The 18,993-nt window shown below is 49.1% G+C and overlaps 1 protein-coding gene across 2 annotated transcripts in view; it reads left to right on the top strand.

Annotated features, from left to right (window-relative positions):
* LOC139577329 (epigen-like) overlaps positions 1-18,993 on the top strand; it is a 56,368-nt gene that overhangs the window by 30,467 nt on the left and 6,908 nt on the right. The window contains exons 1-2 of one of the 2 annotated variants that reach the window (XM_071404360.1): positions 5,791-6,059; positions 18,752-18,895. In XM_071404360.1, coding sequence (XP_071260461.1) covers positions 6,032-6,059; positions 18,752-18,895 — 172 coding nt within the window. In that variant the 5' untranslated portion in view covers positions 5,791-6,031. Of the gene's footprint in view, positions 1-5,790; positions 6,060-18,751; positions 18,896-18,993 lie in introns of those variants that run through there. The other variant, XM_071404359.1, reaches the window with a different exon arrangement.

The following is an 18,993-nucleotide window of genomic DNA, read 5'->3' as shown; positions in this document are numbered from 1 at the left end:
GAGAGGAGTCAGGGGTAGAGAGGAGTCAGGGGTAGAGAGAGAGTCAGGGGTAGAGAAAGAGTCAGGGGTAGAGAGAGTCAGGGGTAGAGAGAGTCAGGGGTAGAGAGAGAGTCAGGGGTAGAGAGAGAGTCAGGGGTAGAGAGAGTCAGGGAGAGAGAAGAGTCAGGGGTAGAGAAGAGTCAGGGGTAGAGAGAGTCAGGGGTAGAGAAAGAGTCAGGGGTAGAGAGGAGTCAGGGGTAGAGAGGAGTCAGGGGTAGAGAGAGTCAGGGGTAGAGAGAGAGTCAGGGGTAGAGAGAGAGTCAGGGGTAGAGAAAGAGTCAGGGGTAGAGAAAGAGTCAGGGGTAGAGAAAGAGTCAGGGGTAGAGAGAGTCAGGGGTAGAGAGAGTCAGGGGTAGAGAGGAGTCAGGGGTAGAGAGGAGTCAGGGGTAGAGAGAGAGTCAGGGAGAGAGAGAGTCAGGGGTAGAGAGAGAGTCAGGGGTAGATAGAGAGTCAGGGGTAGAGAGGAGTCAGGGAGAGAGAAAGAGTCAGGGGTAGAGAAAGAGTCAGGGGTAAAGAGAGAGTCAGGGGTAGAGAAGAGTCAGGGGTAGAGAAAGAGTCAGGGGTAGAGAGAGAGTCAGGGGTAGAGAGAGTCAGGGAGAGAGAAAGAGTCAGGGGTAGAGAAAGAGTCAGGGGTAGAGAGAGTCAGGGGTAGAGAGAGAGTCAGGGGTAGAGAGAGTCAGGGGTAGAGAGAGTCAGGGAGAGAGAAAGAGTCAGGGGTAGAGAAGAGTCAGGGAGAGAGAAAGAGTCAGGGAGAGAGAAAGAGTCAGGGGTAGAGAAGAGTCAGGGGTAGAGAGAGTCAGGGGTAGAGAGAGTCAGGGGTAGAGAAAGAGTCAGGGGTAGAGAAAGAGTCAGGGGTAGAGAAAGAGTCAGGGGTAGAGAGAGTCAGGGGTAGAGAGAGTCAGGGGTAGAGAGAGTCAGGGGTAGAGAGGAGTCAGGGGTAGAGAGGAGTCAGGGGTAGAGAGGAGTCAGGGGTAGAGAGAGTCAGGGGTAGAGAGAGTCAGGGGTAGAGAGGAGTCAGGGGTAGAGAGGAGTCAGGGGTAGAGAGAGTCAGGGGTAGAGAGAGTCAGGGGTAAAGAAAGAGTCAGGGGTAGAGAGAGTCAGGGGTAGAGAGGAGTCAGGGGTAGAGAGAGAGTCAGGGGTAGAGAAAGAGTCAGGGGTAGAGAGAGTCAGGGGTAGAGAGAGTCAGGGGTAGAGAGAGAGTCAGGGGTAGAGAGAGAGTCAGGGGTAGAGAGAGTCAGGGAGAGAGAAGAGTCAGGGAGAGAGAGAGTCAGGGGTAGAGAGAGAGTCAGGGGTAGAGAGAGAGTCAGGGGTAGAGAGGAGTCAGGGAGAGAGAAAGAGTCAGGGGTAGAGAAAGAGTCAGGGGTAAAGAGAGAGTCAGGGGTAGAGAAGAGTCAGGGGTAGAGAAAGAGTCAGGGGTAGAGAGAGAGTCAGGGGTAGAGAGAGTCAGGGAGAGAGAAAGAGTCAGGGGTAGAGAAAGAGTCAGGGGTAGAGAGAGTCAGGGGTAGAGAGAGAGTCAGGGGTAGAGAGAGTCAGGGGTAGAGAGAGTCAGGGAGAGAGAAAGAGTCAGGGGTAGAGAAGAGTCAGGGAGAGAGAAAGAGTCAGGGAGAGAGAAAGAGTCAGGGGTAGAGAAGAGTCAGGGGTAGAGAGAGTCAGGGGTAGAGAGAGTCAGGGGTAGAGAAAGAGTCAGGGGTAGAGAAAGAGTCAGGGGTAGAGAAAGAGTCAGGGGTAGAGAGAGTCAGGGGTAGAGAGAGTCAGGGGTAGAGAGGAGTCAGGGGTAGAGAGGAGTCAGGGGTAGAGAGGAGTCAGGGGTAGAGAGAGTCAGGGGTAGAGAGAGTCAGGGGTAGAGAGGAGTCAGGGGTAGAGAGGAGTCAGGGGTAGAGAGAGTCAGGGGTAGAGAGAGTCAGGGGTAAAGAAAGAGTCAGGGGTAGAGAGAGTCAGGGGTAGAGAGGAGTCAGGGGTAGAGAGAGAGTCAGGGGTAGAGAAAGAGTCAGGGGTAGAGAGAGTCAGGGGTAGAGAGAGTCAGGGGTAGAGAGAGAGTCAGGGGTAGAGAGAGAGTCAGGGGTAGAGAGAGTCAGGGAGAGAGAAGAGTCAGGGGTAGAGAAGAGTCAGGGGTAGAGAGAGTCAGGGGTAGAGAAAGAGTCAGGGGTAGAGAGGAGTCAGGGGTAGAGAGGAGTCAGGGGTAGAGAGAGTCAGGGGTAGAGAGAGAGTCAGGGGTAGAGAGAGAGGCAGGGGTAGAGAAAGAGTCAGGGGTAGAGAAAGAGTCAGGGGTAGAGAAAGAGTCAGGGGTAGAGAGAGTCAGGGGTAGAGAGGAGTCAGGGGTAGAGAGGAGTCAGGGGTAGAGAGAGAGTCAGGGAGAGAAAGAGTCAGGGGTAGAGAGAGAGTCAGGGGTAGAGAGGAGTCAGGGAGAGAGAAAGAGTCAGGGGTAGAGAAAGAGTCAGGGGTAAAGAGAGAGTCAGGGGTAGAGAAGAGTCAGGGGTAGAGAAAGAGTCAGGGGTAGAGAGAGAGTCAGGGGTAGAGAGAGTCAGGGAGAGAGAAAGAGGCAGGGGTAGAGAAAGAGTCAGGGGTAGAGAAAGAGTCAGGGGTAGAGAAAGAGTCAGGGGTAGAGAGAGTCAGGGGTAGAGAGAGTCAGGGAGAGAGAAAGAGTCAGGGGTAGAGAAGAGTCAGGGAGAGAGAAAGAGTCAGGGAGAGAGAAAGAGTCAGGGGTAGAGAAGAGTCAGGGGTAGAGAGAGTCAGGGGTAGAGAGAGTCAGGGGTAGAGAAAGAGTCAGGGGTAGAGAGAGAGTCAGGGGTAGAGAGAGTCAGGGGTAGAGAGAGAGTCAGGGGTAGAGAGGAGTCAGGGGTAGAGAGAGTCAGGGGTAGAGAGGAGTCAGGGGTAGAGAGGAGTCAGGGGTAGAGAGAGAGTCAGGGGTAGAGAGAGTCAGGGGTAGAGAGAGTCAGGGGTAGAGAGAGTCAGGGAGAGAGAAAGAGTCAGGGGGAGAGAAAGAGTCAGGGGTAGAGAAAGAGTCAGGGGTAGAGAGAGTCAGGGGTAGAGAGAGTCAGAGGTAGAGAGAGTCAGGGGTAGAGAGAGTCAGGGGTAGAGAGGAGTCAGGGGTAGAGAGAGTCAGGGGTAGAGAGAGAGTCAGGGGTAGAGAAAGAGTCAGGTGTAGAGAGAGAGTCGGGGGTAGAGAGAGTCAGGGAGAGAGAAAGAGTCAGGGGTAGAGACGAGTCAGGGGTAGAGAGAGTCAGGGGTAGAGAAAGAGTCAGGAGTAGAGAGGAGTCAGGGGTAGAGAGAGTCAGGGGTAGAGAGAGAGTCAGGGGTAGAGAGGAGTCAGGGGTAGAGAGGAGTCAGGGGTAGAGAGTCAGGGGTAGAGAGAGAGTCAGGGGTAGAGAGAGAGTCAGGGGTAGAGAAAGAGTCAGGGGTAGAGAGAGTCAGGGGTAGAGAGAGTCAGGGGTAGAGAGAGAGTCAGGGGTAGAGAGAGTCAGGGGTAGAGAAAGAGTCAGGGGTAGAGAGAGTCAGAGGTAGAGAGGAGTCAGGGGTAGAGAAAGAGTCAGGGGTAGAGAGAGTCAGGGGTAGAGAGAGTCAGGGGTAGAGAAGAGTCAGGGAGAGAGAAAGAGTCAGGGGTAGAGAAGAGTCAGGGGTAGAGAGAGAGTCAGGGGTAGAGAGAGAGTCAGGGGTAGAGAGAGTCAGGGGTAGAGAAGAGTCAGGGAGAGAGAAAGAGTCAGGGGTAGAGAAGAGTCAGGGGTAGAGAGAGTCAGGGGTAGAGAGAGTCAGGGGTAGAGAGAGTCATGGGTAGAGAAAGAGTCAGGGGTAGAGAGAGTCAGGGGTAGAGAGAGTCAGGGGTAGAGAAAGAGTCAGGGGTAGAGAAAGAGTCAGGGGTAGAGAAAGAGTCAGGGGTAGAGAAAGAGTCACGGGTAGAGAAAGAGTCAGGGGTAGAGAAAGAGTCAGGGGTAGAGAGAGAGTCAGGGATAGAGAAAGAGTCAGGGGTAGAGAGAGTCAGGGGTAGAGAAAGAGTCAGGGGTAGAGAGAGTCAGGGGTAGAGAGGAGTCAGGGGTAGAGAGAGTCAGGGGTAGAGAGGAGTCAGGGAGAGAGAGGAGTCAGGGGTAGAGAGAGTCAGGGAGAGAGAAAGAGTCAGGGGTAGAGAGAGTCAGGGGTAGAGAGAGTCAGGGGTAGAGAGAGTCAGGGAGAGAGAAAGAGTCAGGGGTAGAGAAAGAGTCAGGGGTAGAGAAAGAGTCAGGGGTAGAGAGAGTCAGGGAGAGAGAAAGAGTCAGGGGTAGAGAGAGTCAGGGAGAGAGAAAGAGTCAGGGAAAGAGGAAGAGTCAGGGGTAGAGAAAGAGTCAGGGGTAGAGAGGAGTCAGGGGTAGAGAAAGAGTCAGGGGTAGAGAAAGAGTCAGGGGTAGAGAGAGTCAGGGGTAGAGAGAGAGTCAGGGGTAGAGAGAGAGTCAGGGGTAGAGAGGAGTCAGGGAGAGAGAAAGAGTCAGGGAAAGAGAAAGAGTCAGGGGTAGAGAAAGAGTCAGGGGTAGAGAAAGAGTCAGGGGTAGAGAAAGAGTCAGGGGTAGAGAAAGAGTCAGGGGTAGAGAAAGAGTCAGGGGTAGAGAGAGAGTCAGGGGTAGAGAAAGAGTCAGGGGTAGAGAGAGTCAGGGTAGAGAGGAGTCAGGGGTAGAGAGGAGTCAGGGGTAGAGAGGAGTCAGGGAGAGAGAAAGAGTCAGGGGTAGAGAAAGAGTCAGAGGTAGAGAAAGAGTCAGGGGTAGAGAGGAGTCAGGGGTAGAGAGAGTCAGGGAGAGAGAGGAGTCAGGGGTAGAGAAAGAGTCAGGGGTAGAGAAAGAGTCAGGGGTAGAGAAAGAGTCAGGGGTAGAGAAAGAGTCAGGGGTAGAGAAAGAGTCAGGGGTAGAGAGGAGTCGGGGGTAGAGAGAGTCAGGGGTAGAGAGAGTCAGGGGTAGAGAGAGTCAGGGGTAGAGAAAGAGTCAGGGGTAGAGAAAGAGTCAGGGGTAGAGAGGAGTCAGGGGTAGAGAGGAGTCAGGGGTAGAGAGGAGTCAGGGGTAGAGAGGAGTCAGGGGTAGAGAGAGTCAGGGGTAGAGAGAGAGTCAGGGGTAGAGAGGAGTCAGGGGTAGAGAGAGAGTCAGGGGTAGAGAGAGAGTCAGGGGTAGAGAAAGAGTCAGGGGTAGAGAGAGAGTCAGGGTAGAGAGGAGTCAGGGGTAGAGAGAGAGTCAGGGGTAGAGAAAGAGTCAGGGGTAGAGAGAGAGTCAGGGGTAGAGAGGAGTCAGGGGTAGAGAGGAGTCAGGGGTCGGAGAATCAGAGAAAGAGGGAGACGGAGAGAGAGAAAGAGAGAGGGAGACAGAGAGAGAGAAAGAGAGGAGAGAGAGAGAAAGAGAGGAGAGAGAGTGAGAGAGAAAGAGGGAGACAGAGAGAAAGAGAGGAGAGAGAGAGTGAAAGAGAGGAGAGAGAGAGAAAGATGGAGACAGAGAGAAAGAGAGGAGAGAGAGAGTGAGACACGCTTCTTTAAGTGCTGTAAGCTCCAGATGATGTTTGACCTGTGTGGGCTGACAACACACACATTTCATCTGTGTGTCTGTGTGTGTGTGTGTGTGTGTCTGTGTGTAAGTGTGTGTGTCTGTGTGTGTGTGTGTGTGTCTGTGTGTAAGTGTGTGTGTGTGCTTGCACTTCCAAAGAAATGCTTTTATTATAGCGTGTCATCTCCTACCTCCTGGGGCTGCATACCTGTTGAATACCTGCCCAAGAGGAGAGGCCTCTGCATGCAGGTAACCAAGGGCAATGGGACAGGAAGTGATACGGAAGAAGCAGCCGAGCAAGCCATTTGGGGAAAGGAGATACTCTTTACCCCAGAATTCTGGTTCTGCCATTTGTTGTACAAGTTGTGACAGGGATGTGTAGAAAGGGTATAAAGCTGCGTCCTGAACGTTCACTGTAATCCACACGCCTGAAGAGAAGACCGTTCTTAGACTAACTAGAGTTCACTGGACGGCTACAACACACGCACGCTTAGATAAACCACAAGATGTCAGGACCAACACAGACTGTGAGGGGTGAGTATCCTGCAACTGTGTGTGTCTGTGTGTGTCTGTGTGTGTGTGTCTTTGCGGTCCTAACACATAATTTGGTAATGTCACAATATGTCATAACAGCTGACATAACCTGTCATAATATGATCATAACACTGTCATGACCCATATATTTACACCTGTTGAGACATATATTGCATTATTTTATGGCTCGTTATGGACACCTACATAAGAGTGTCAAACCCCACATTTATTCAAATGTGTTTTTTCCCTGCCAAGAAGTTTCCTTTCATTTGAAAGTTTGTTTCTTAAATCATTTGTTGTTCTTGTCGTTGTGAATTCTTTACGGTCGTGTTTTTTTTTTAAGCATTATGACACTGTCGAGAATCACTATGACACTGTCTAGAAGCATTATGACACTGTCAAGAAGCATTATGACACTGTCGAGAAGCATTATGACATTGTCGAGAAGTATTATGACACTGTCGAGAAGCATTATGACACTGTCGAGAAATATTATGACACTGTCGAGAAGCATTATGACACTGTCGAGAAGCATTATGACACTGTCGAGAAGCATTATGACACTGTCGAGAAGCATTATGACGCTGTCGAGAAGCATTATGACACTGTCAAGAAGCACTATGACACTGTCAAGAAGCATTATGACACTGTCGAGAAGCATTATGTATGACACTGTCGAGAAGCATTATGACACTGTCAAGAAGCATTATGACACTGTCAAGAAGCATTATGACACTGTCAAGAAGCATTATGACATCATAATCATACAAGGCCAGATAGGCCAATCACGTACTATACATGTCCTTATATCAGTGTTCAGCAAACAGAGCATTGGGGGTAGGTGCATGTCTGACATCAATGTGTGCACAATTAAAATTATAATTGTACATGGTCAATTCAAACAAATATGTATATATATATATATATATATATATATATATATATATATATATATATATATATATATAACATAAACATACTGTTGACACCCAGGCTACGGTGTAAAGGAATGTTTTGCCTTGTGTAGTGTGTTTTGTGGGATTTGGCACGCTTATGTAGGTCCTAGCCAGCCTTAACATAACACACTATATGTCACAACAGGTGTAAATATATGGGTCATGACAGAGTTATGACAAGTTAGGTCAGCTGTTATGACATGGTTATGACCTTGTCATAAACGTGTTACGACACTCAAAAGGTGGGAAAAGTACTCAATTGTCATACTTGAGTAAAAGTAAAGATACCTTTTAATAGAAAATGACTCAAGTAAAAGTGAAAGTCACCCAGTAAAATACTACTTGAGTAAAAGTCTAAAAGTATCTGGTTTTAAATGTACTTTAAGTTACAGTGGTGGAAAAAGTACTCAATTGTCATAAGTAAATGCTATACATCAAATTCCTTATATTAAGCAAACCAGACAGCACGATTTCCTAATTATTATTATTTTTTAACAACCATGGGCACACTCCAACACTCAAACATAATTTACAAAGTATTTGTGTTTAGTGAGTCTGAGGTACTTTAAAGTATTTTTACAAAAGTTTACAACTGATGACGCTGCGTGTCAAGTAACGTGTTACCTTTGTCCCCTATCCATTAACACACCTGACTAAACTACTCAGCCAACAAACCATTCATTAGTGCTGGTCTAGATCAACAATGTTCATACCATGGTGCTACTATGGTATGTTCATTCATAACATGGTATAAATCTGAATCATGGAAATGTATGATGGTTTTAGCCTTGAAGTATGATGTTACTACTATGTTACTACCATTGCAGCTAAATAACACCATGGTATTGCCTGATTTATACCATGGTAGATGTGGATCATGGAAATACCCTTTTTTGTTGTGTTTTTATTTTTACACATTTTTCTCCACGATTTCGTGGTATCCAATTGGTAGTGACCGTCCTGTCCCATCGCTGCAACTCCCGTACGGATTCGGGAGAGGCGAAAGGTTGAGAGCCACGCATCCTCCGAAACACAACCCAGCCAAGGCGCCCTGCTTCTTGACACAACACCTGCTTAACCCGGAAGCCAGCCGCTCCAATGTGTCTGAGGAAACACCGTACGTACACCTGGCGACCGTGTCAGCGTGCATTGCGACCGACCCGCCACAGGAGTCGCTAGTGCACGATGGGACAGGAACATCCCTGCTGGCCAAACCCTCCCCTAACCCGGACGACGCTGGGCCAATTGTGCACCACCCCATGGCTCACCCGGTCACGACCGGCTGCGACAAAGCCTGGACTTGAACCAGGATCTCTAGTGGCACAGATAGCACTGCAATGCAGTGCATTAGCCTCTTTGGGCTAGGGGGCGGTATTTTGACGGCCGGATGAAAAGCGTGCCCAAAGTAAACTGCCTGCTACTCAGGCCCAGAAGCTAGGATATGTATATAATTAGTAGAGTTGGATTGAAAACACTCCAGTTTCTAAAACTGTTAAAATAATGTCTGTGAGTATAACAGAACTGAAATGGCAGGCGAAACCTCGAGGACAAACCCCCCCCCCCCCCCCCCCCCAAAACAAATCATCCTACCACTGAGTTCAATGGCTGTCATGTTTATTATGAGGCGAAATCCTCCCCGATTGCAGTTCCTGGGACTCCCACTAGATGTCAACAGTCTTTAGAAAGAGTTTCAGGCTGTATTTTTGGAAAATGAGGGAGAAGTTTTGGCTGTAGTGTTTCCAATGCGCGTGGAGGAAAGCACGTTCTTTGTTATTTATCTCCGGTAATGAACATACTATTCTCCGTCTTATATTTGATCGTTTATTTGCGTATTATGGTACCTAAGGTTTGATTATAAATGTTGATTGACTTGTTTGGATAAGTTTATTGGTAACGTTTGGGATTCATTTTGAAGGAGTGAAACCGAGTGGATTATTGTGCCAGCTAAACTGAGTTTTTATGGATATAAAGAAGGACATTATCGAACAAAAGGACCATTTGTAATGTAACTGGGACCTTTTGGAGTGCCAACAGAAGAAGATCTTCAAAGTTAAGGCATATATTATATCGCTATTTCTGACTTTCATGTCGCAACTCCCTGGTTGAAAATTATTTGTTATGCATTTGTGTGCTGGACGCTGTCCTCAGATAATCGCATGGTTTGCTTTCGCCGTAAAGCCTTTTTGAAATCTGACACGGCGGCTGGATTAACAACAAGTTAAGCTTTATTTTGATGTATTGCACTTGTGATTTCATGAAAGTTTTTAATATTTATAGTAATTTAATTTGAATTTGGCGCTCTGCAATTTCACCGGAAGATGTCGAAATGGGACACTAGGGTTCCACTGATCCGCAAGAAGTTCAGTGCATTAGACCACTGCGCCACTCGGGAGGCCGAAACACCATTGTTTTAACCTGCATTATACATTCTACCATGGTAGCGCACAATTATGATAAATGGCACAATGGCAGTATAATGCATTACATAAATAAACCCCTCAATGTCAGAAGAGGTTGATTGGTATTACAGTGGCATTCAGAAAAGTATTCAGACCCCTTGACTTTACCCACATTTTGTTACGTTACAGCCTTATTCTAAAATGGATTTTTTTAAATGTCCCCTCATCAATCTACACACAATGCGCCATAATGACAAAGCAAAAATATGTCTTTAGAAATTTTTGCAAATGTATTACAATTTTTTTAACTGAAATATCACATTTACATAAGTATTCAGACGCTTTACTCAGTACTTTGTTGAAGCACCTTTGGCAGCAATTACAGCCTTGAGTCTTCTTGGGTATGACGCTACAAGCTTTGCACACCTGTATTTGGGGAGTTTCTCCCATTCTTCTCTGCAGATCTTCCGGGCTCTGGCTCTAGCTAAGCCACTCAAAGACATTCAGAGACTTGTCCCTAAGCCACTCCTGCGTTGTCTTGACTGTGTGCTTAGGGTCGTTGTCCTGTTGGCAGGCGAACCTTAGCCCCAGTCTGAGGTCCTGAGCGCTCTGGAGCAGGTTATCATCAAGGATCTATCTGTAATTTGCTCGTTCATCTTTCCCTCGATCCTGACTAGTCTCCCAGTCCCTTCCGCTGAAAAACATCTCCACAGAATGATGCTGCCACCACCATGCTTTACCGTAGAGATGGTGCCAGGTTTCCTCCAGATGTGACGCTTGGCATTCAGGCCAAATCTTGGTTTCATCAGACCAGAGACTCTTGTTTCTCATGGTCTGAGTCCGTTATTGTAACGACCTGGGTGTCGGTGGGGTGTGAAATCAGACGCAGGAACAGCAGAGCTTCAATGCGGTGATATTTAATGCCTAACCGGCAAACCAAAATGTCCAACACGGACTTACTGGGTGTCATAAACACCTGTCTGCTAACACGGGAGACAAACCCAGTACACAATACAAAAACCCACTCCCGAAATCCACAGCAACAGACGAACAATCCCGCACAAAGAAGCATACAATCTGGCTGGCTAATAAAGCCACACTAATTGCCAATTACCCCAAACCAGGTGATACAAATAAACACATAAGGAGGGGGAGGAAAAAGAGTCAGTGGCAGCTAGTAGGCCGGTGACGACGACCGCCGAGCGCCACCCGAACGGGAAGGAGAGCCTGCCTCGGTTGAAGTCGTGACAGTACCCCCCCTCTGACGCGTGGCTCCCGCAGCGCGCCGACACCGGCCTCGAGGTCGACCCGGAGGACGAGGCGCAGGGCGATCCGGATGGAGGCGATGGAAATCCCTTAACATAGATGGATCCAAAATGTCCTCCACCGGTACCCAGCACCTCTCCTCCGGACCGTACCCCTCCCAGTCTACGAGGTACTGCAGGCCCCTCACCCGGCGTCTTGAGTTCAGAATGGCCCGTATCGTATACGCCGGGGACCCCTCGATGTCTAAAGGGGGGGGAGGGACCTCCAGCACCTCACCGTCCTGCAGGGGACCAGCTACCACCGGCCTGAGGAGAGACACATGAAACGAGGGGTTAATACGATAATAGGAAGGGAGTTTTAATCGATAACACACCTCGTTTATTCTCCTCAGGACTTTGAAGGGCCCTACACACTGCGGCCTCAGCTTCCGGCAGGGCAAGCGGAGGGGTAGGTTTCGGGTCGAGAGCCAGACCCTTTCCCCCGGTACAAACACGGGGGCCTCACTGCGGTGGCGGTCAGCGCTCCTCTTCTGCCTAGTAGTAGCTTGTTGGAGGGACTCCTGGACGGCCCTCCAGGTCTCTTTGGAGCGCTGTACCCACTCCTCCACCGCAGGAGCCTCGGTCTGGCTCGGATGCCATGGTGCCAGGACCGGCTGGTACCCCAACACACACTGAAAGGGGGACACATTAGTAGAGGAGTGGCGTAGGGAGTTCTGGGCCATCTCGGCCCAGGGAATGTATCTCGCCCACTCCCCTGGCCGGTCCTGGCAATACGACCGCAGAAACCTACCCACCTCCTGGTTCACTCTTTCCACCTGCCCATTACTCTCGGGGTGAAAACCGGAAGTCAAGCTGACCGTGACCCCCAGACGCTCCATGAACGCCCTCCATACTCGGGACGTGAATTGGGGGCCCCGATCAGAAACGATGTCTTCCGGCACCCCGTAGTGCCGGAAGACGTGAGTGAATAAGGCCTCCGCAGTCTGTAGGGCAGTAGGGATACCGGGCAACGGGAGGAGACGGCAGGACTTAGAAAACCGATCCACAATGACCAGAACCGTAGTGTTTCCCTGAGAAGGGGGGAGATCTGTCAGGAAGTCTACGGACAGATGAGACCATGGTCGTTGTGGAACGGGGAGGGGTTGCAACTTCCCTCTAGGAAGGTGCCTAGGAGCCTTACTCTGAGCGCATACCGAACAGGAGGAGACATAAACCCTAACGTCCCGAGCTAAGGTAGGCCACCAATACCTCCCCCGAAGGCTCCCCACTGTCCTCGTCACCCCAGGGTGACCCGAGGAGGGTAGGACATGAGCCCACCGAATCAGTCGGTCCCGAACACCAAGCGGTACGTACTTACGGCCCGCCGGACACTGAGGAGGCGCGGGTTCCGCCCGTAGCGCCCGCTCGATGTCCGAGTCCACCTCCCATACCACTGGCGCTATCAGCCTCGAGGCGGGGATGATGGGAGTGGGTTCGGTGGTCCTATCCTCCGTGTCGTAAAGGCGGGACAATGCGTCAGCCTTTACGTTTTGGGAGCCTGGTCTATAGGACAACGTGTACCGAAACCGGGTGAAAAACATGGCCCACCTTGCCTGACGCGGGTTCAGTCTCCGAGCTGCCCGAATATACTCCAGATTCTGGTGGTCGGTCCAGATGAGAAAAGGGTGCTTAGTCCCCTCAAGCCAGTGTCTCCACACCTTCAGAGCCCTGACCACCGCTAACAACTCCCGATCCCCCACATCATAGTTACGCTCCGCTGCACTGAGCTTACTAGAGAAGAAAGCGCAGGGGCGGAGTTTTGGTGGCGTACCCGAGCGCTGTGATAGCACGGCACCCACCCCAGCCTCGGACGCATCCACCTCCACTATGAATGCCAAAGAGGGATCCGGATGCGCCAACACGGGAGCATCCGTGAACAGAGCCTTCAACCTGTTGAAAGCTCCGTCCGCCGCCGCCGACCACCGCAACCGCACCGGGCCCCCCTTTAGCAGTGAGGTAATGGGAGCCGCCACCTGGCCAAAACCCCGGATAAATCTCCGGTAGTAGTTGGCAAAACCCAAAAACCGCTGCACCTCCTTCACCGTGGTTGGAGTCGGCCAATTACGCACGGCCTTTATGCGGTCACTCTCCACCACCACCCCCGAGGTGGAAATGCGATAACCCAGGAAGGAGACGGCTTGTTTGGAGAACACACACTTCTCAGCCTTGACGTATAGGTCATGCTCCAGCAGTCTGCCAAGCACTTTGCGCACCAGAGATACATGCGCGGCGTGAGTAGTTGAGTAGATCAGAATGTCATCGATATACACAACTACCCCCTGCACGTGCAGGTCCCTGAGAATGTCGTCTACAAAGGATTGGAAAACGGCTGGAGCATTCTTTAACCCATACGGCATGACGCAGTACTCATAGTGGCCCGATGTGGTACTAAATGCGGTTTTCCACTCATCTCCTTTCCGAATACGCACCAGACTGTACGCGCTCCTGAGGTCCAGTTTTGTAAAGAACTGCGCTCCGTGAAATGATTCCACCGCCGAAGCGATGAGAGGTAGTGGGTAACTAAACCCCACTGTGATGGCATTTAGACCTCTATAATCAATACACGGACGCAAACCTCCCTCCTTTTTCTTCACAAAAAAGAAACTCGAGGAGACGGGTGAGATGGAGGGCCGAATGTACCCCTGTCCCAGAGACTCCGCGACATATGTCTCCATAGCCAACGTCTCCTCTTGGGACAAAGGGTACACGTGACTCTTAGGAAGCGCAGCGTTAACCTGGAGATCTATCGCACAATCCCTACCCGGTCGATGTGGTGGTAATTTCGTCGCTTTCTTTTTACAGAAAGCGATTGCCAAATCGGCATACTCGGGGGGAATGCGCACCGTGGAACCCTGGTCTGGACTCTCCACCGACGTGGCACCAATGGAAACTCCCAGACACCTTCCAGAACACTCCTCTGACCACCCCTGGAGAACCCCCTGTCTCCACGAAATATTGGGATTGTGCCGGGCCAACCAGGGAACACCCAGCACCACTGGAAACGCAGGCGAATCAATAATAAAGAGACTGATACGTTCCCTATGATTCCCCTGCGTTACCATGTCCAGGGGAACTGTGACCTCCCTGACCACCCCTGACCCTAATGGCCGGCTATCTAGGGAGTGAACGGGAAAGGGAGAATCTATCGGCACAAGCGGAACGCCCAACTTACGGGCGAGTCCGCGATCCATAAAGTTCCCAGCTGCACCTGAATCGACTAGTGCCCTATGCTGGGAAGAGGGGAAAAAATAAAGGAAAAAAATTGAGACAAACATGTGACCAACAGGGGGTTCTGGGTGAGTTTGGTGCTGACTCACCTGGGGTGATCGAGAAGCGTTCCGCCTGACATCTCGACTCCCAGACAGACCCCCCCAGCACCGGTCGAACGTGTGTCCTCTCCGACCACAGTTGGTGCAGGGGGGGCCTCCTCCTCCGGTACCCCTAGGCGCGGCCCCTCCCAACTCCATCGGGATGGGAGCCGGGGCGCTGGGTGGTGGAACGCACAGGACCCTCTCCGAACGCCCGCGGGCAGCCAGCAGAGTATCCAGTCGGATGGACATGTCAATAAGTTCATCTAGAGAAAGCGCGATGTCCCGACACGCTAGCTCCCTGCGGACGTCCTCCCGGAGACTACACCGGTAGTGGTCAATAAGGGCCCTGTCGTTCCACCCTGATCCCGCGGCCAAGGTCCGGAACTCCAGCGCGAAATCCTGTGCGCTCCTCTTCTCCTGCCTGAGATGAAATAGTCTCTCACCCGCCGCTCGGCCGTCTGTGGGGTGGTCAAACACGGCACGAAAACGACGGGTAAACTCCGGGTAGTGCTCCTTCGCGGAGTCCGGGCCATTCCAGACTGCGTTGGCCCACTCCAGAGCACGACCCGTTAGGCAGGAGACGAGGACACTCACCCTCTCCGCTCCCGAGGGAGTGGGGCGAACAGTGGCCAGGTATAGCTCCAGTTGGAGTAAGAACCCCTGACAACCTGCCGCTGCTCCATCATAATCCCTCGGGAGCGTAAGACGGAGCGCGCTGGAGCCGGGGGATGAAGAGTCCTGGGGGGGGGGAGCCGAAGGTGGAGAGAGGAGCCCACTCCTCTCCCATCGCTCCATTCTCTCCATCATTTGGTCCATGGCGGATCCGATCCGATGGAGGACAGTTGTGTGGTGGAGAACCCGTTCCTCCATCGATGGGAGAGGGTTGGCTGCTGCTCCTGCTGACTCCATTTAAATGGGTGCGGGATTCTGTAACGACCTGGGTGTCGGTGGGGTGTGAAATCAGACGCAGGAACAGCAGAGCTTCAATGCGGTGATATTTAATGCCTAACCGGCAAACCAAAATGTCCAACACGGACTTACTGGGTGTCATAAACACCTGTCTGCTAACACGGGAGACAAACCCAGTACACAATACAAAAACCCACTCCCGAAATCCACAGCAACAGACGAACAATCCCGCACAAAGAAGCATACAATCTGGCTGGCTAATAAAGCCACACTAATTGCCAATTACCCCAAACCAGGTGATACAAATAAACACATAAGGAGGGGGAGGAAAAAGAGTCAGTGGCAGCTAGTAGGCCGGTGACGACGACCGCCGAGCGCCACCCGAACGGGAAGGAGAGCCTGCCTCGGTTGAAGTCGTGACAGTTATGTGCCTTTTGGCAAACTCCAAATCAGCTGTCATGTGCCTTTTACTGAGGAGTAGCTCCCATCTGGCCACTCACCATAAAGGCCTGATTGGTGGAGTACTGCAGAGATGGTTGTCCTTCTGGAAGGTTCTCCCATCTCCACAGAGGAACTCTGGAGCTCTGTCAGAGTGACCATCGGGTTCTTGGTCATCTCCCTGACCAAGACCCTTCTTATATAAATAAGGTATTTCTGCTTTTTCATTTTCAATACATTTGCAAACATTTCTAAAAACCTGTTTTGCTTTGTCATTATGTAGTATTGTGTGAAGATTGATGAGGAAATACATTTTATTTAATCCATTTTAGAATAAGGCTGTAACGTAACAAAATGTGGGAAAAGTCAATATTTTCCGAATGCACTGTACATTGATGAATTTACACGAAACAAAAATATAAAAACAACATGTTTCATGAGCTGAAATAAAGATCCCAGAAATGTTTCATACACCCAAAAAGTTTATTTCTCTAAAAACGTTTGTGTTTATGCCACAAATGTTACATCCCCTATTAGTGATGATTTCTCCTTTGACAAGATAATCCATCCACCTGACAGGTGTGGAATATCAAGAAGCTGATTAAACAGCGTGATCATTACACAGGTGCACCTTGTGAAAAGGCAACTTTGAAATGTGCCATTTTTGTCACACAACACAATGCCACAGATGTCTCAAGTATTGATGGAGTGTGGAGTTGGCATGCTGACTGAAGGAATGTCCACCAGAGCTATTGCCAGATATTTTAATGTTCATTTCTCTACCATAAGCCGCCTCCAACGTCATTTTAGAGAATTTGTCAGTACATCCAACCGGCCTCACAACCACAGAACATGTGTAACCTACCCAGGACCTCCACATCCTGTGGGAAACAGACCCTCATAATACATTGTAAACAACTACTATGCTTTCATGTTTCACTACATGCTGCTAGTACAACACCATGGTATGTTTTTTCATTGTACTACCATGGTTCATTTGTGTACCATGGTAGCTAGTACAATTAACACTATCATGGCAGGAAAACACCATAGTACTGGTGTAAATACCATGGTATTTTCCTGCCATGGTAGTAACCAACAACCATTATAGTACCATAGTATTTTTGTCGTTGTACTACCATGGTACATTTTTTGTAAGGGACCCAGCCAAAGTTATATGTTGTATTTTATCTATATGACTTTATCTATAGAAATATACTGCAGTAGACAATACATAATTTAACTGTATGACTTTGAATCTACACAACACAGCATATACCAGTATGTGAAAACCCCAAAGTCGTGTGATGTAGCGTATGTGAGTGTTTTGTGGCGCAGGGAGAAGAGTACTCTGTCTCTGAATTGCAGTATTGGATAGATGGATTAGGATACAGTTGTTCTCGATACAGCTCTTCAACAGTTTTGGACCTTTCCCACCATTTTGAACAGCTCCTCCATATTGAACAGTTCCTCCATTTTGAACAAATCCTCCATTTTGAACAGTTCCTCCATTTTGAACAGCTCCTCCATATTGAACAGTTCCTCCATTTTGAACAAATCCTCCATTTTGAACAGTTCCTCCATTTTGAACAGCTCCTCCATTTTGAATAGCTCCTTCATTTTAAACAACTCCTCCATTTTGAACAGCTCCTCCATTTTGAACAGTTCCTTCATTTTGAACAGCTCCTCCATTTTGAACAACTCCTCCATTTTGAACAGCTCCTCCATTTTGAACAGCTCCTCCATTTTGAACAGTTCCTCCATTTTGAACAGCTCCTCCATTTTGAACAAATCCTCCATTTTGAACAGCTCCTCCATTTTGAACAGCTCCTCCATTTTGAATAGCTCCTTCATTTTGAACAACTCCTCCATTTTGAACGGCTCCTCCATTTTGAACGGCTCCTCCATTTTGAATAGCTCCTTCATTTTAAACAGCCCTTCCATTTTGAACAGTTCCTCCATATTGAACAACTCCTCCATTTTGAACAACTCCTCCATTTTGAACAACTCCTCCATTTTGAACAGTTCCTCCATATTGAACAACTCCTCCATTTTGAACAACTCCTCCATATTGAACAACTCCTCCATATTGAACAACTCCTCCATTTTGAACAACTCCTCCATTTTGAACAGCTCCTCCATTTTGAACAGTTCCTTCATTTTGAACAGCTCCTCCATTTTGAACAACTCCTCCATTTTGAACAGCTCCTCCATTTTGAACAGCTCCTCCATTTTGAACAGTTCCTCCATTTTGAACAGCTCCTCCATTTTGAACAAATCCTCCATTTTGAACAGCTCCTCCATTTTGAACAGCTCCTCCATTTTGAACAAATCCTCCATTTTGAACAGCTCCTCCATTTTGAACAACTCCTCCATTTTGAACAACTCCTCCATTTTGAACAACTCCTCCATTTTGAACAGTTCCTCCATTTTGAACAACTCCTCCATTTTGAACAGTTCCTCCATTTTGAACAACTCCTCCATTTTGAACAACTACTTCATTTTGAACGGCTCCTCCATTTTGAACATCTCCTTCATTTTAAACAGCCCTTCCATTTTGAACAGTTCCTCCATATTGAACAACACCTCCATTTTGAACAGCTCCTGTGCCAGGATAAACATACTGATTAACTTAGTCCCCTTTTTTGACTGTGTTTGTTCTGTGCTTTTCAATGTTACATTTTTTTTTTTTTTAAAGCAACCTTCCATCTAGCCTAACCACTGATCTTGGGGTGGCAGGTAGCCTAGCGGTTAGAGCAGGGGTGTCAAACTCATTCCACGGAGGGCCTAGTGTCTGCAGGTTTTTGGTTTTTCCTTTCAATAAAGCCCTAGACAACCAGGTGTGGGGAGTTCCTAACTAATTAGTGATGTTAATTCATCAATCAAGTACAAGGGAGGAGCGAAAACCCGCAGACACTCGGCCCCCCGTGGAATGAGTTTGACACCTGTGGGTTAGAGTGTTAGTCCAGTAACTGAAAGGTTGCTGGATCAAATTCCTGAGCTTACAAGGTAAAAATCTGTTGTTCTGTCCCTGAACAAGGCAGTTAACCCACTGTTCCCTGGTAGGCCGTCATTGTAAATAAGACTTTGTTCTTAACTGACTTGCCTAGTTAAAAATAACATGATATAAAGCAACCTTCCATCTAGCCTAACCACTGATCTAAAGCAACTGTCAAGCCTCATCACTAATCTGACAAGTGTCTGGACAGGTGCTATCTTTCACCGGTCAGATCAGGAAGTACCCTACTAAGAATTCTGATAATTAGATTCTTTAAGAACTTTAGAGCAGTGTAATTGTGTGGGTATTAGAAGGATAGCGTTTAAAGGTGTGAGGGAAAAGCCCTTCATGTATCTCCTTTCTTCCCGTTCCCACAGACTCCACCACTCTGGTTGCGGTGCTGCTCCTCCTCCTCTCCACAAGGATCCAGTCAGCAAAACGTTCAGACAACCTTCAACCAACACAATGGACACTCAGCCCGGACCTTGCAGAACCCAAAATCTCCACGCCGCCTGTAAATGGTGATTTATAGGATAGAAACAGCTATTCTGTGTCTTAATGCTCCAAAACGGCATGGGGAAGAAGGTTTAGTGTGAGTTTAAAGGTTGGGGGCACAGGT

This window comes from Salvelinus alpinus, chromosome 5, assembly GCF_045679555.1.
Source record: "Salvelinus alpinus chromosome 5, SLU_Salpinus.1, whole genome shotgun sequence".
NCBI lineage: Eukaryota > Metazoa > Chordata > Actinopteri > Salmoniformes > Salmonidae > Salvelinus > Salvelinus alpinus.
This window is presented reverse-complemented; position numbering and strand designations above follow the sequence as displayed.